This window comes from Cottoperca gobio, chromosome 4 (genome assembly GCF_900634415.1).
Source record: "Cottoperca gobio chromosome 4, fCotGob3.1, whole genome shotgun sequence".
Taxonomy (NCBI): domain Eukaryota; kingdom Metazoa; phylum Chordata; class Actinopteri; order Perciformes; family Bovichtidae; genus Cottoperca; species Cottoperca gobio.
The window spans coordinates 6,610,383-6,627,765 of NC_041358.1; the positions used below are offsets into that span (position 1 = coordinate 6,610,383).

Genomic DNA, 17,383 nt, shown 5'->3' on the forward strand with positions numbered 1-17,383 from the left:
TACTGCAGGGGTGGTCCAACCCGCGGCTCTTTGCTTTACTTGCTCTTTCTTCAGTTCATATCGAATATTGCATGTGTGGTGTCAGTATGAGAGTATGACAGCGCTTCTAATTTTGATGTGGCCCAAGAGCCAATCATAAAAATGCCTGTTTGATCCTAAAATGGCAGGAAAAAATGCACAGCTAAGCGAAAATATGAAGACGAACATAGGACACTTTTAGTAGAGTGGGAGAGTTCATATTTTTTTATTGAATGCAATTGCAAGCCATTTTGCCAGACATCATTAGCCCATTTCAAGGCTTCAAATCTTCAGCGCCATTTCACCTCACTCCATGCTAACATCGACCAGGAACTCTCAAAAGGTACTGAACTTTGCAAGCAGAAGTTAAACACCTTGAAAAGTCAGGCAGAAAAACACACACAGTTTCCCCCAAAAAAAACCGAAGCACTCAGAGACCGTAACGCTTGCATCATATCAAGTTGCTTGGAGAATTAGCGCATTTTCCCTCTCTACTAAAAGCAAGGGGACAAGCCACCGGTGCCACTCTGAAAAAGCAAACAGCCCAATATGCAACATTGGTTGAAACCCTGCACGAAAACTTTACGCACCGGTTCCATGATCTACAGCTGAAAAGGTCACAGATTACGTTCCTCGTCGACCCTTTTAATGAAGAGACGGACTGTTTGAAAGCCCCGCTAGTCACGGACGAGGCGGTGGCCCAGTTGGAGATGATTGTACTTTCTGAGGAAGACCGACTGGAACCTGCTCTGAGGGAAGGGACCCTTGAGTTCTGGAAAACTGTGCCAATGGAAAAATATCCCAATGTCAAACGGGCTGCGCTTCAAGCTACTAGGTAGTACGATACTGCCAAGACAATGGTACAATGGTAATAGAAAACACTGCACACAATGTTCAGTGTTGATAATAATGAACACTGGTAGGAAAGATTACATTTCTGTCAATATTATGGTGTGTGCGTGTTTCATTTTGTCTGTGTGAGGAAGAGAATGAGGGAGCACAGAGAAAGGCTGGGAACAAAAGAGAGAAGGAGAGGGGGGTGCACATCTGTGACTGTGTATGATGTGGCTCTTTGCAGTAACATGGTAACATTTCTGGCTCTTAACCTCTGACTGGTTGGCCACCCCTGATATAACGCATCATATCGAACATTTGATGCCCAACCTGCTCAACTGACCCGAATAGAGTCCAGTATTTGGCTTTTATGTCTGTGATTGGTCAGCGATGTGGAGTGAGAAAGGAGCAGGGTTTGAACCTCTCTAGGTAATAAAAGTAGTAGCAGAAGAAAACATCAGATCTCTGTGGAGGGATGAGGAGACTGCAACCTTCCTCACATGAAACAAATAGAAATGCCATATTCTTCGTTCTTTCTTCGCCCCACCAGCTGTTTCTCTTGAGGTGGTTAACTTCTAATATTCTCACAGCAGTAGACAATAAATATGTGGATTTATTTGGCAGATTTCTGTAAATTCAGTTCATACTTGCACTACATTTGGATGGCTGGATGTCTAACTCTTTTTTTTATACATTTGTTAAACAACTAGTTCTGTCATTTTTCATGTGAACAACACTGAATATCTTCCAGGAGACAGTCAGATGGTCTGATATTTAAACAGATGTGTTACACAATAACACATCTCCCTATCTCCCTATCTCTCTACGACGACCAGCTTTTTCTCTCCACCTTCCAGCGTGGCCGTTCAGAACACTTTTTATTTGCGATGTGGTCGGACAATATGTCTGCTAGTTGTGATCGAGCATAACCTCACTCTTAGCGTAGTGAGATTTGAAAGAGCCAAAAAGTCCTCGAATGTTGATCACTTGTACTCACTTTATTAACAAGATGAGTCGGTCCATAGGACTTTCTGGAGAACTTTGCAGTGATTGTTGCACTTTTTTCAAATACAAAGTGGCAGAGGTGTATGTGTGTATCTAGTTGCCAGGAGTGGTTATGGTAATACTTGAATTATAATCACGCGGATGTGATGGTGTGTTACAGCTGTATACACAAAGTTGGTTTAACTAATCTGGAAAACAATTAAAACCGTATAGATTTATGACAAGAGGACTTTTGTTTTAATGTAAGTTATTGAAGTATAAATCCTTAGCATTTTTCCTTTTACATTTAAATAATGAATCAACTAACGACTGATCCACTTCTTACAGGAACAGTTTATCGTGCGGTGCCTTTCCACAGGTTTTAAAACGTGTGTTGTTTTCCCGCCTGCAGCCGGAGAGACTCCAGACCCCTGAGCCCCACAGGCGCCGCGACGGTTACCGTGACAACGACCGACCTCGTCGCTCACCGTCGCCTCGTTACAGACGCAGTCGCTCACCCAGACGGTTCGTGTTTTAATCATCCAGAATGAGACATTTTCCACAGCTACATTCTTGTGAAGTCATTTCATAAATTGTGAATTCAGCTCAAATCCTGTGTGTGTTTATTTTCTTTCTGCAGGAGGAGCAGATCTCCAAAGAGGCGAAGGTATGTTCGCTTTTGGCTGAAATCCTTTGTCACCTTTTTAAAATATAATACATGACCCTCATTCATGTCTTTTTGTTGCGTGTTCTCGCAGCCCATCGCCCCGGAGAGACCGCCATCGCAGCAAGAGCCCCCGCCGACACCGCAACCGGTCCAGAGACAGACGCCACCGCTCCAAATCCCCCGGTAGGTACTCGTGTGATGCATTGATGCGAAACTGAGAAACTTTAAGAGTAGGCTCTACTACTGGCCTATAGTGGCTGTACAATAATAGATGGATGGATGTATACAGGGAGGTCATTTAGATAAAACCCTAATAAGAATTTTTTGAGAACTCTTTTGCAGACATTTCACTTATTGAATTGTATTTGTACTAAACTGTGAACACCACAGTGAATGAGAGGAAGTTATTCTTTGATTCTACCTCCTCTTATTTGGACAGATGAGCTCGATGAGGTTTTTATTTTATGTCGTTGTCATTTAGTTTTCGTGTTCCGGTCAAACTTTTATTTCTTCAATTGGTTTTCTTTTTTATTTGAATTCAAAGTTTTACCCAGATGTTCACAATACTTGATTCTTATGAGTATGTAGAAGAAGAAACAAATCCTTACTGTAAATGATGTTTTGAGGATGGTTGTTTGGTACTTATGCTATCATTATTCTGATCCAGGTCATCACAGAAGCCACAGACATCGCAGCCACTCAAAGTCCCCAGAGAGGTGAGTGATGATGCTGTTGTTGCTTAAACATGCAAGAATGTTGCATCTACTCACAAAATTATAACCATTTTTCTATCTGCATATATTGGGTCAGGGTATAGTTCCAAGTTTTTCGATCCCATATAATAAACATGTTTTTTTTAAACAAGAAGCGAAAGTTACTGAATGTTGTCTAAACACACGGATGAACAATAACTCTGCCTAAAAATACAGTTTTTAACTAATTTAAATCAGGAACTGTGCACAAAGAAGAAGCCATTAACTTTACAAATCTGACAACTTTCAGTACTTGGTGCTTCTTGATAGCAGTGCCACAGGTACATTTTAGTCTGTACCAAAACTATCTCTCCACAGAGTCTTTAGGGTAGTTTTCAGGATATTTTTATTGTATCACACGATCTTCACCAGCAGATGGAGTTTTCCCACTTTTCACATAATTGTTTTCATTTTAAAGTATATATAAAAAAGGATTCTTGACCTTGGAAGCAGTACAAACAAAACAATCTCATGTCAAGGTTAATTGAGTAGCTGTTCTGGAGCTTTCAGTCGCAACACACGATCTTCAGCACATTAACAAAATGAAAAGGAGACGCCCAGCACTCTTTGTGTGTTGTCACTATTTTACAATAATGTCTGAAATGAAACAAACAGGGTATTTAATGTTCCTATATCTCCAGTGTGATTTCTTTTCTAAGTAATTAGTTATGAACTATTTGTTTAATTATTTCCATTTAAAGTCATTTTGTTTCTCTCACATCACAGGAGTTCAAAAAAGAGTCACAAGAAGAGTCGAAGAGGAAACGAGTGATGTTTCTTATATATCTTCCCTTTTTATTTTTTACCTCCAAACGGTCATAGAACTTGCTTCTAAATCTTGTACGAAATTTGAGTTTTTTTTATTTTAAGTTTACAAGTCATTTCCATTTTCGATGTTGGACCACCGACATGTCTAAGATTTTACAATGTAAAGCCCTCCGGTCTCAGCAGTGTGTATGGACAGTATATATTCTCTCACACCCTCTGAGAGAGAGCAATCTTACAGTACGCCCCGTCTTCAGATACTTACGGCTATTATTGATAACTTTTGGATCTGTGTAAATGTAGAAAATGTGTTTCTGTATGTTAAGAATGAGTTTCACACTCTGACCTGACATTTGTCAGAAATAAAGACCCTGATTCCTTAGTCGTGTGTTTTATGGAAGTTTGTTTGAATCCAGAGGAAAGACGACGACACGCAACTCATGATTGATGTGTTACGACTCGGACACAGGGAAGGAAGACTCAAACGCACGACTCCAGAAACAAATGTAAAGTGTAAAAAACAATACTTTACTTCAATAAATCCGATGATCAACTCAAAGCGCACACTAAGAGGATATACAAACTTCTCTGAAAAATCACACTTGTTGATACACTGGTACTTGCACATGATATGACAAGACAAACTGGCACAAGACAAGGGGAGACAGGACAATTTATACAAGAGGTGAGGGGGAACAGGTGGAAACAATCAGGGGCGGGGCTGAAGATGGCAGGAAACCACACCAAGACAGGAAGTAAAGGGAACTGGATTGAGAAACAAGAGGTAGTTACACAACAAAACAGGAAGTTACAACATGAAAAACTCAACAAACTCGACGAGACACGACATGATGCTCCTGGGATTTTATTTACAAGGAACTTTGTCAAGTAAAATAAGACATGATACAAATATTACAGCTGTGTTTTCAACAGTTTCATGTTACACTATATTGCCAAAGGGCGGCTGAACATGCAAACATTTATACTTTGTCTTTGGGAAATGATATTATTAAACAAGGCTCCAATAAAGTTTTCAATCATCAATCAATAAAGGAATTCATCTTTACTTGGGAAAAACTTCAGCATTTCTTTTGAGGAAATTACTGTTTTCCACTGTAATTAGTACCAAATTATTATTTCCAAGGAATTATTCTGAAATCTCAAACATAAAATTCAGTGTTACTGTGATTTTAGTTTTTGGAAAACGATGAATTAACTAATGTTTTGCTTCTCTAAAGGTTTTCAAATATAATGTTGGCAGTAGCTTTAAAAGTTGTAGTTTGGTTGACGTCTAACAGAATGTCTTAGTAATGTATATTTCATAGTATTTACAGAGTGTACAACTGAGACACAGCTTACATACATGAAAACAATCAGTTGCATTTGGCTGTAATTCAGGTGATAGAACAAATTAAGCTGCATTACAAATCCAAGTTTTATTATTCACTAACATTTACAACACATTTGTACTTGTGTACTACAGCTGGCAGTTTTTCAGTGCTAATGTATAGGTATTTAGATATGTGTTGTCTTCAATGAACACTTGTTGAAACCTGCCTTAAAAGGAGACAGCTCAAAATATATACATTTATAGACTAAAACCAACAATGAGTTGATCGTATGTTACATGTTCCGAGTGTGGGTGTTGCTGCCTTCTGGACCACACGACCAAGAGAGAAAAAACGTGCAACTTAATTAACGTGTAAGTAATCAAAATAATAAGTATATACAGATGTCATTGCTAATGCAATACCTATATTTGTTCTGGATTCAGAACCAGTGCTGTTAAAAACACTATGGCTCTTGCAGGTTTTCCAGAAACTCCTCTATTTCTCTACACATTCTGTCCCTGCCTCTGTCTCTAATGTTCACCAGAACTTTGATGCTTTTCTCACGAAAGATGCCGTATCTCTGCCACCTGCATGTGATATCCGAGTGACCTGTTGCGATCCTGTCCATGGAAGTTTAAATGTTGTGCGTAGTTGTAGTAAAGCATCTGTTTGTCTACAGGTTCAAGATCCCTTTCTAGCAGTTCCTGGTATATCTGCTCAGCTTTAGCTAGGCCATTAGTTGACTTTACATATATATGTGCAAGATCTATTTTATTCTTAAGTGAGGAATGAGGGTAAAGAGAAATCATCTCTTCATGGAGACTGATTGCTCTGTCCATCAGGCTTTGTGTTGTGTTGAGACTGTCATTGTCAAAGATCTTCCATCTGTAGCAGAGTGCAGCACATCCCTTCAGATAACGCTCATCTGGATGGTTTTCAAGAACCTCCTCTGACAAATCAATGGCCTCATCAACAGATAAATAGTTTCTGTAAACAATAAGTAAGGGTTTAATACCACTGTAGCGGCTGACAGGATTTCTCAAAACCTCCCTGGCTAGCTCACGTGCTTCATCTTCAATTCTTTCTCCTTTCTTAGCACATTGGCCGAGGTAGTGAACTGCGAGGTACAAGTTCTTTGGATCCTTTTCTTTGGCGATTCTCATTTTCTCCAAGATGATAGCCCCCACTGCTGTGCTGCTGTGCTCTGAAGCAAACATTAACCCTAAGATATGGCAGGTGTTCCACTCCACCATGTCCGGCTGCATCTCGATGGCCTTCAGGAAGTAATCTAGAGCCAGCGGCATTTTATCTTTGCTAAACCTCATGAGAGTCCAGGCTTTTTCAGCGCAGATCTCTGGGTGGAGCTCATCCTGGAATGGAGATGGGTATTTTTTCATCAGGGCATCGACCTTTTTCAGGTAAGCCTCACTCTCTGCTGGGTCTCCCAGGTGGTGGTGCAGCCAAGCCAGGTTCCCGTAGTTCACCACTAACCAGGGACCCTCATCTGCATTTCTCATCTGGCAGAAGGCCTCTGTAGCCTTGTTGAAGAAACTCTGGGCTTCTTCAGTGAACCCCAGCTTGTATTCAATGAACCCCCGCAGGTTGTAAATGTGACCCAGCCAGCTGTGTCCGTCCTCGGTGGCGAAATCCTCAAACCTTTCCCTTAAACGGAAAAGTTTGGACCCGCTGGTGTCCATATCCCAGATGAAGTGGCACTGCAGGGCCTCCAGTTTGGATGTCAGTGTTGTTTGAATCTGAGCAGCACTGATGGAGAATAAAAATAGAATTCTTAAAACACATCATCAGTAAGTTAATGTAATATGCTCTGAAGTGTGCTATTATATTACATTACAGTTCATTTAGCTGACGCTTTTGTCCAAAGCGACTTACAAAAAGTGCAAACAATCATAAGGATACAACTCCGAACAGCAATAATCTTGCAAGTACATTAGCTTCAAATAGGTACAATCCTTTAAGTGCAGAACAATAGCTTCAAATAAGCCACAAGTCAAACTAAGCCAAGTGCAACATACAGAAACAAAAGAATACGAATTCAACTATTAGCTACAAACAAGCCAAACCAATATAAGTGCATCATACAAATAACTTTTTTTCTTAATTCGCCAAGGTGTAGACAAAACAGATGAGTTTTCAGTCTGCGACGGAAGGTGGGAGGACTATCTGCTGTTCTGACATCAATGGGGAGGTCGTTCCACCATTTTGGAGCCAGGAGAGCAAACAGGTGGATTTTGTTCCAAATCAAATCAAATCAAATGTATTTATAAAGCCCAATATCACAAATTATACATTTGTCTCAGTGTGCTTTACAGACTGTACAGGATACGACACCCTCTGTTCTTAGACCCTCGTATCGCACAAGGAAAAACCTCCTAAAATAAACCCCATAATTAAAGGCGGAAAAATGGAATAAACCTCAGGGAGAGCAACTGAGGAGGGATCCCTCTCCCAGGATGGACAGATGTGCAATAGATGTCGTATGTACAGGATAAACAACATAGTACAAATACAACATTTGACAGAAAATATGTTGTGTTACCGTGCAGTCTGGGAGTGCAATGCTCTAGTTGGTTTATAAGGTACTATGAGATCTTTAAGATATGCTGGAGCCTGACCTTGCTTTGTAAGTCAGGAGAAGGATTTTGAATTATATTCTGTATTTTACCGGGAGCCAGTGCAGAGCAGCTAATACAAGAGTAATATGATTCCGTTTCCTAGTTCTTGTCAATACACATGCCGCTGCATTTTGGATCAACTGAAGAGTCTTAAGCGACTTTGATGGGACAACCTGATAACAATGAGTTGCAGTAATCCAGCCTTGAAGTAACAAATGCATGGACTAGTTTTTCTGCATCATTTTGAGACAGGATGTGTCTTATTTTGCAATGTTACGTCGATGAAAGAAGGCAGTCCTTGAGATTTGTTTTATGTGGGAGTTAAAAGACAGATCCTGATCAAAGATAACGCCAAGATTCCTTACGGTAGTGCTGGAGGCCAAATTAATGCAACACAATGTTCCAGTCTCTGTAGTAGAATGTCATGATCAACAGTGTTAAAAGCAGCACTGAGGTCTAACAAGATAAGAACAGAGACAAGTCCTTTGTCTGATGCCAATAGAAGGTCATTGGTAACTTTCACCAGTGCCGTCTCTGTGCTATGATGAACTCTAAATCTAAATTTGAGGGGAATCTGGGTCCCACTCGCAGTGAGGAAGTGGCGAGCCGTTTGGCCGATGCAGAGCAAAGTGAATGTGCTGGGGTGTATGGTTCGACCATGGCCTGGATGTAGGAAGGCACTGATCCATTCACAGCACGGTAGGCCAGTACTAGAGTCTTGAAGCAGATTCGGGCCGCCACTGGTAGCCAGTGAAGGTAGCGGAGAAGCGGTGTAGTGTGGGAGAACTTGGGTAGATTGAAGACCAGTCGGGCTGCTGCATTCTGGATGAGCTGTAGAGGTCGAATGGCACATGCAGGCAGTCCAGCGAGGAGGGAGTTGCAGTAGTCAATGCGTGAGATGACAAGAGCCTGGACAAGAACCTGCGTCGCCTTCTGAGTCAGGAGAGGACGTATCCTCCTGATGTTGTACAAAGTGTGTCTGCAGGAGCAGGTTGTTGCAGCGATGTTGGCACCGAAGGACAGTTGGTCGTCCTGTGTCACACCCAGATTCCTTGCAGTCTGAGTCGGGGAAACAACAGAGGTGCCGATGTTGATGGTAAGGTCTTGGATGGGAGAGCCCTTTCCCTGAAGGAAAAGGAGCTCAGTCTTGTCAAGGTTGAGTTTCAAGTGATGTGCCGCCATCCATACAGAGATATCAGCCAGACAAGCCGAGATCCGTGCCTCCACCTGGGTTTCAGATCTGGGAAAAGACAGAATCTGTTGAGTGTCATCTGCATAGCTGTGGTAGGTGAAGCCGTGAGAGTGAATGACAGAGCCAATTGAGTTGGTGTACAGAGAAAAGAGGAGAGGACCCAGGATGGAGCCCTGAGGTTCCCCGGTGGTGGGTTGACAGGGGTACGACATAGCCCCTCTCCAAGTTACCCTGTAGGTGCCGTCCTTTAGGTAGGATTCGAGCAGGGAGAGAGCAGAGCCTGAGACTCCCAGTTCTTGGAGGGTGTAGAGGAGGATCTGGTGCTTCACTGTGTCAAATGCAGCAGAAAGGTCCAGAATGATGACAACAGAGGAGAGGGAGGCTGCTCTAGCAGCATGATGTTCCTCAGTGACAGCGAGGAGGGTAGTCTCAGTTGAGTGGCCTGCCTTGAAACCAGATTGGTGCGGATCGAGAAGGTTGTTCTGGTGAAGGTAAGACAAGAGTTGATTAAAGACTGCACGCTCAAATGTTTTGGAAAGAAAAGAAAGAAGAGAGACAGGTCTGTAGTTGTTCACTTCAGAGGGGTCGAGTGAGGGTTTCTTTAACCTCTTAAGGGGTGGGGGACTTTACTCGAAAATACAAAAATACCTACAAACGACATACCCAAAGTATATTATAAGCTGCTCTTCAACCATTTGCACCAGATGCAAGATTTTGGTCTCATTAAAAAGATAACTCTCTTATTATTCTTGTAAAACATTGATTAATCACTCCAAGTGCTTCTGGCACTGAGATATAGTGGTCTGAATATACTGAATTTGAAGAAAATACACTCTGCCTGAAGTTTGTTGTTGAAAAATATGCCTGAAGATGGGTATAGCTGGTATAAATAAAAACATAGCACCAAGTGTTATGAAGTTCACCTTCAAATTTCAGATAAAAGGGATAAAGACTTAAACATATTAGACAGGTTTTTCTAAGAATAACACCAGGCGTTCACAAGCTGTGCATTTGGAGATATTATAATATTTATTGATAAAAAGGCCATAAATAACTATTGACCTTTACTATAAATAACTATTATAAACCCAATTATCCCTGCCATACCACCGGTTTCCTGCTGAGAGTCATGGCCTCAGATTTTGAGGTGCTGATACTCATCCCAACCGCTTCACACTCAGCTGCGAACCGATCCAGGGACTGCTGAAGGTTACAGACCGATGACACCATCAGGACCACATCATCTGAAAAGAGCAACGATGAGATCCTTAGGCCACCAAACTTTACCAGGGAGGCTGAGAAGTGTGATACCTCTGTAGTTGGCACACACTCTCTGGTCCCCCTTTTTGAATAAGGGATCCACCACCCCGGTCTGCCACCACCTAGGCACTGTCCCAGACTTTCACACAATGTTGACGAGGCGTGTCAACCAAGACAGCCACTCAACACCCAAAGCCTTCAGCATTTCTGGACGGATCTCATCAACCCCTGTGGCTTTGCCACTGTGGAGTTGTTTGAGTACCTCACTGACCTCCAACAGGAAGATTGACGATGGTCCCCCATCAGCTTCCAGCTCTGCCTCTACCATAGAGGGCGTGTTAGTCGGATTCAGGAGTTCCTCAAAGTGCTCCTTCCACCGGCCGATAACCTTCTCAGTCGAAGTCAGCAGGGTCCCACCCTTGCTGTGCACAGCTTGGATGGTTCCCCGCTTCCCCCTACTGAGGTGATGGACGGTTTTGCAGAAGCACGGCTTCGAGTCCGTCGGTACCCTGCAACTGTTTCCGGAGTCCTCCCGGATAACGGATGTCCACCATGGTGTTTGAGGGTTACCGCCCCTTGAGGCACCTAAGACCTTGAGACCACAGCTGCTCACCACAGCTTCAGCAATAGACGTTTTGAACATTGCCCACTCAGGTTCAATGCCCCCAACCTCCACAGAGATGTCTGAAAAGCTCCGCCGGTGGTGTGAGTTGAAGATCTCCCGGACAGGGGCTTCCTCCAGACGTTGCCAGTTCACCTACACTACCCGTTTGGGTTTACCAGGTCTGTCCAAAGTCTTCCCCCACCCCTTGATCCAACTCACCACCAGATGGTGATCAGTTGACAGCTCCAACCCTCACTTCACCAAAGTGTCCAAAACATGCGGCCTTAGATCAGATGATACGATCACAAAATCGATCATTGACCTTTGGCCTAGGGTGCTCTGGTACCACATACACTTATGAGCATCCTTATGTTCAAACATGGTGTTTGTTATGGCCATTCCATGACTATCACAGAAGTCCAACAACAAACGACCGTTCAGGTTTAGATCAGGGAGGCCGTTCCTCCCAACCATGCCTCTCCAGGTGTCTCCATCGTTTCCTACATGCACGTTGAAGTCTCCCAGCAAGACTTCGGAGTACCCTACTGGAGCCCCCTGCAGGGCTCCATTCAGGGTCTCCAAGAAGGCCGAATACTCTGAACTGCTGTTTGGGGCATAGGCAAAAACAACAGTCAGAGTTGTTCCCCCATAACCTTAAGGCATAAGGAGGTGACCCTCTTGTCCACCGGGGTGAACTCCAATGTAGTGGCGCTCAGCCAGGGACTTATGAGTATCCCCACACTGCCCGACGCCTCACACCTTGGGCAACTCCGGAGAAGAATAGAGTCCAACCCCTATCCAGGAGTACGGTTCCAGAGCCAAGACTGTGCGTAGAGGTAAGCCCCACCAGATCCAACTGGTAGCGCTCCACCTCCCGCACTAGTTCTGGCTTCTTCCCCCACAGAGAGGTGACGTTCCACGTCCCCAGAGCCAGCCTCTGCTGCCCGGGTCTGGTCCGTCGAGGTCCCTGATCATCACTGCCACCCGTGTGACAGCGCACCCGACACCAGCAGTTTATCCCATGAGTGGTGGGCCCACAGGATGGATGGATGGATGGGAGGCATCACATAGCTTCATTGGGCTGTGCCTGACCGGGCTCCCAGACAATCCCGGCCACCAGCCACTCGCTGTAGGGCCCTCCCTCTGGGCCTGGCTCCAGACGGGGGCCCCGGGCTTCCTCCAGGCAGGGTCTCTCCTTCTCTTTCCTTCTGTATCATGCGGTTGTTTTGAACCATTCTTAGTCCGGCCCCTTGCCTGAGACCAATTTGACTTGGGAGACCCTACCAGGGGCACCAGGCTGCAGACAACACAGCTCTCAGGTTCATAGGGACACACAAACCTCTCCACCACGGTAAGGTAATGGTTCCCGGTTCCACATTTGTCTAGAATTTTGTCCCGCATTTATAGTATTGTTGAAAACCGGGTGACAGTTTAAGTTTGCAATAATTGAAGTTCCCTATAATAAAAAACACACCTTAAGTTCAAAAAGGTGAAGTTGAGTCGTACTGTGTTGTCTGCACTACTTATCAGTAATAAAAACACAGATGCCCCAGATGTATTTAAGTTTCTTGTATATAGTAACCAAAAAAAAAAAAAACACAAATAACTTTTATTGGTGTACATAATGCATATTTATTATTGTATACAACTTAGACAATGATTGACATTTTTTTATTTTGCCTTTATTTATAGAGGTAAAATCTCATTGAGACACAGGTTCTCATTCTCAAGAGAGACATATTTTCTATACATACAATCAGCTGGTGATAATATTCAGTTTATACATCAAGTTAAGTATTACAGTACCAATCAAAGAGTTTTATAGTTCACAAAACAAAGCTAACTGCAAAGCAAATTGCAAAGGCTATATAAACAATTTTACAAATAATCTTTTAGATATTGTGACAATATCTAGCATCTGTCTTCCATTAACTACTAAAGTGCAGACACGGGTTGAAACCTGCGTTTAAAAGACAAAGCTTGATTAATTTACTGATTATTTTCAGGTAATGCAATACCTATATTTGTTCTGGAACCAGGGCTGTTAAAAACACTATGGCTCTTGCAGGTTTTCCAGAAACTTCTGTATTTCGCGACACATTCTGTCCTTGCCTTTGTCTCTTATGTTCTTTAGAACTTTGATGCTTTTCTCACGAAAGATGGATTGTTGCGGTATCTCTGCCGCCTTCATGTGATATCTTAGTGAGCTGGTGCGATCCTGTCCTTGGAAGTTTAAATATTTTGCGTAGTTGTTGTAAAGCATCTGTTTGCCTGCCTGATCAAGATCACTTTTTAGCAGCTCCTGGTATATCTGCTTAGCTTTAACCTTGCCGTTAGTTGATTTGGAATATATATTTGCAAGGTCTATTTTCTTCCCAAGGGAAGAATGAGGGTAAAGTGAAATCACCTCTTCATGGAGACTGATTGCTCTGTCTACCATGCTTTGTTTTGGGGGACTGTCACTGAAAAATATCTTCCATTTGTAGCAGAGTGCAGCACATCTCATCAGATAACGCTCATCTGGATGGTTTTTCAGAACCTCCTCTGCCAAGTCAATGGCCTCATCAACAGATACATAGTTTCTGTAAACCCTAAGTAATGGTTTAATACCACTGTAGCTGCTGATAGGATTTCTCAAAACCTCCCTGGCTAGCTTAGATGCTTCATCTTTAATTATTTCTCCTTTCTTAGCACAATGCTCAAGGTAGTGAACTGCAAAGTACAAGTTCTCTGGATCCTGTTCTTTGGCGATTCTCATTTTCTCCAAGATGTCAGCCCCCAGCCCTGTGCTGCTGTGCTTTGAAGCAAACATTAACCCTTTGACATGGTAGGTGTGCCACTCCACCATGTCCGGCTGCATCCTAATGGCTCTCTGGAAGTAATCTGCAGCCAGCAGCATTTTATCTGTGCTAAACCTTATGAAAGTCCAGGCTTTTTCAGCGTAGATCTCTGGGTGGAGCTCGTCCTGAGATGGATATTGGTATTCATTCATCAGGGCGTCAACCTTTGTCAGGTAAGCCTCACTCTCTGCTGGGTCTCCCAGGTGGTGGTGCAGCCAAGCCAGGTTTCCGTAATTCACCACTAACCAGGGACCCTCATCTGCTTTTCTCATCTGACGGAAGGCCTCTGTAGCCTTGTTGAAGAAACTCTGGGCTTCTTCTGTGAACCCCAGCTTGTATTCAATGAACCCCCGCAGGTTGTAAATGTGACCCAGCCAGCTGTGTCCGTCCTCGGTGAAGAAATCCTCAAACCTTTCCCTGCAACGGAAAAATTTGGACCTGCTGGTGTCCAGATCCCAGGTGAAGTGACACTGCAGGGCCTCCAGTTTGGACACCAGTGTTGTTTGACTCTGATCAGCACTGGTGGAGAATTAAAATAACAATTATTAAAACACATCATAAGTAGGTTAATGTGATGAAGTCTGCAATTAGTGCATAACCACTGTTCATCTCATGTGGAGAAAGGGAGGAGGGAAGGAAGGACTGGAGTAAGAAGCACTGAGTAGACAGCAACAAGTAAACAAAGATAGGAAACATGAATGTCCCAGTCATAATGGAAAATAAAACATCCATCTTTCTTTCATTCCCTTTCAGCAGCAACATTTTCAGCTCCTCCTGGGGGATCCCAGGGTGTTACGTTTTGTAATAAGGAGGACCCAAATGCAAAAAGCAAGATGAGGTTAAACAAAAGAGAGCTTTATATAGCAAAAGCTTACCAATATATAAAATGAGGTAACAAATAGAACTGAAAACACGAACCAGGGTTGACACAGGATAGCACGAAGATTCACGAGAGTACACGAGGGAAGCACACGTCAACATGGATAGCATGAGCAGAACATGAGAGTAACAAAAATAACGAACTGACAAAGAACACTGAGACAGACAGGGATATATACACACAGACACTAAATGAGGGAACAAGACACAGCTGGGAGAGAAAGGCAAATACACAGGAGGAAACTAATGAAGGGAACGAGACACACCTGGGGGAGAAAGGGAAATACACAAGGGCAGGAAATAATACAAGACATGACACAAGGGGAAGGGAACATTTCAAAATAAAACAGGAAACGCAAATCCAGCGTCGTGACACAGGGTGTTCCCAAGCCAGATGAGATATATAAATTCTATTCTATAATATAAAAATATTATTTCCTCAACGTGTTCTGGGTCTACCCCGGAGTCTTCAAGATTTGCACGGAAAACCGCAGAAGGAAAGCTTAATTTCCTCCGTATGTCTGAGTTTACATACCCTATGACTTATGCTGAGCCCAGCTACCCTACTGAGGGAATTTATTTCGGCCACTTTTGTTTGTGAACTCAATCTTTTGGTCACTACCCAAAGCTCATGACTAAAGGTGAGGATTTTGGATCTCTGGGGCTCAATAATAATAAGATATTAAGTACATCAGAATGATTGTCATTACTTGAAATGCAGAAGCAGTTTCTCACCTCATCATTCGGCTGTTTCCTTGACTCAGCAGTTCGTCTGGTTTTTGCTCTTGATGCACCTTTAGGTTCGCTGGTACAAAGTCAGATATGTCTAACTCCTGCTTTGCTGAAAATGATGAGATGTTGTTGAGCATGCAGCTTTATATGTTCACACTGAAGTCGAAGTGAATGTCATACGTTTGCATTTTTGTTCTGTCTAAACACGCCCGCCTGACTATTGTTTCCCAGCAATAGAAACCTAAAGCCACATATCTGGAAAAACAACTAAGACATGACTCATTAAAGTGTGTCATTATATTTTCTCCTAAGTTTATTTAAATTAATTAGTTTGTTTTTCTTCTTTAGAATATGATGCCACACTGAGTGAAATATTCAACCCAAAGATGCCACATTTTTTAATGGCTGCAGCTTCTCATAAAATTTTATGATATCATAATATAAGCCTATTCAGTATGTGTATACACTGACAGAATGTCAGTTACCCTCAGTTTAATGTGAGGTGTGAAAAATGGCCTATTGTCAAAATTAGTGGCCTGTCTGTTTCATATGCGATGGTGCCAATCCTGGTGAAAGTATGAAGAGCTGGGACAGCGGTTATCCAGAGCTATTTACATTGAACTAAGTACAGGGACAGTCTCCCTGGATTAGGATAAGTCAGGGTTAAATACCTGGTATTGAACTCCCAACCTTCTAATGTTCTAATGCGTACCACTAGACCACTAGGCCATCACCACACTGCACCCTGCACCTACATTATGACGCTCTGCTGAGTAGGGAGAAATCATCTTTTAAGAGACTTTATTCACTGGTGCAAATGTTTACTTTAATGGTTTGGCTCTACTCACATAAGCGTTGTTCACCTTGCCGTAACATTTGTCTAGAATTCTGTTCCGCATTTATAGTATTGTTAAAAACCGGGTGACAGTTTAGGTATGCAAGGATCGTCATTGTGCCAACATACGCAGTCTTTAGATTAAAACGTGTAGTTTAAAATCAAAGAAAGAAATGTAAAATTACTTTGTGGCAGTGGGGTGTGGTTAGGGCGCCGGCTGCTGCGGGGAGACGGGAGTGTCCCAGCTGGAGGCCAGAGAGCTGAACGGAATCAGGTAATCAGTCACATAAAAAATGCATGGTGATGGCCTGGTTCTGTTCATTTTCCAGTAGGCTGAGTCCTGGAGCCCCAGACATGGATTACCCAGAGCGAGAGAAATCCACGGGATTACACGGTGCAGGACAGAGTCAGCAACCTCGGAGCTATCTAAAAAGCGCCTGATAAGACATGCATTTGTTTGAGTGTACCAATAAACAGCTGTGAGCCTGTCCCACGTCTCCTCTCCTATCTACATATCACCTGGCTGTAGATAGGGATTGCTACACTGGCACCTGAATAGGGACAGGTCAGAGGAGGGGAAAAGCCCTTGCCACAATACGGCGTGCCAGCGGGAGGATCGTGTCCTCCTGTGGGAGCTGCTGCAGTGCTCGGCCACCAGAGGGGCGATCCAGGAAACACTCCGGCTCGGCCACTGCCGATTGGGCTGCAGAAGATGACGCAGCCAGGTGCTGCCTCCAGCCGGGAACCAACTCTGCGGAGGACGTCGTCGGGCATGAGGCACTGGAGCAGTTCATTGCCGGACTTCCAGCTTCTTCAGCAAACTGGGTCCAGTGCTACCTCCCTGCCAACATTGAAGCTGCCGTCGTCCTTGTGGAGGACCACCTCTCCCTGCCCCGACGGAGTCTGGGGCACGAAGACCGGGCCACAGATCCCCCACAGGTCCGGCCCGGAGTTTCCGGTCCTCAGCGGGGGCCGCTGGCCCCTGCCATATGCCACCCTTCGTTGGCCCGGTCTTCACCTCCGGTGAAGTTGGAGCACAGCTGACTACTCACCCCCA

At 43.6% G+C, this 17,383-nt stretch overlaps 2 protein-coding genes and 1 pseudogene across 2 annotated transcripts in view; 1 reads left to right on the forward strand and 2 right to left on the reverse strand.

Moving 5' to 3' along the window:
* Window positions 1–4,402, forward strand: part of LOC115006616 (pre-mRNA-splicing factor 38A-like) — a 10,319-nt pseudogene extending 5,917 nt beyond the window's left edge.
* Window positions 1–9,388, reverse strand: part of LOC115006931 (interferon-induced protein with tetratricopeptide repeats 1-like) — a 16,480-nt gene extending 7,092 nt beyond the window's left edge. Inside the window, exons 1-2 of the mRNA XM_029429560.1 lie at window positions 9,318–9,388; window positions 6,126–7,115 (exon numbers count right to left, since the gene is read on the reverse strand). Coding sequence (XP_029285420.1) covers window positions 6,126–7,115; window positions 9,318–9,388 — 1,061 coding nt within the window. The remainder of the gene's footprint in view (window positions 1–6,125; window positions 7,116–9,317) is intronic.
* Window positions 9,389–12,775: 3,387 nt separating this feature from the next.
* LOC115006932 (interferon-induced protein with tetratricopeptide repeats 1-like) lies at window positions 12,776–17,100 on the reverse strand. Its single transcript, XM_029429561.1, has 3 exons — window positions 16,878–17,100; window positions 15,495–15,600; window positions 12,776–14,399 (listed from the first exon to the last, which is right to left on the reverse strand). The coding sequence occupies exons 1-3, from the start codon at window positions 17,098–17,100 to the stop codon at window positions 13,094–13,096; spliced, it is 1,635 nt and encodes a 544-aa protein (XP_029285421.1). The 3' UTR covers window positions 12,776–13,093.
* Window positions 17,101–17,383: the final 283 nt, after the last annotated feature.

What these genes read in the sequence shown, in the direction of transcription:
- LOC115006932 (XM_029429561.1), bottom strand. Translation starts at nt 17,100, where the DNA reads ATGCCCGACGACGTCCTCCGCAGAGTTGGTTCCCGGCTGGAGGCAGCA. An exon ending in TCTGACCTGTCCCTATTCAG is followed by an intron (nt 15,601 to 16,877) that starts GTGCCAGTGTAG and finishes CATCATTTTCAG; the next exon opens with CAAAGCAGGAGTTAGACATA. An exon ending in GGAAACAGCCGAATGATGAG is followed by an intron (nt 14,400 to 15,494) that starts GTGAGAAACTGC and finishes ATTCTCCACCAG; the next exon opens with TGCTGATCAGAGTCAAACAA.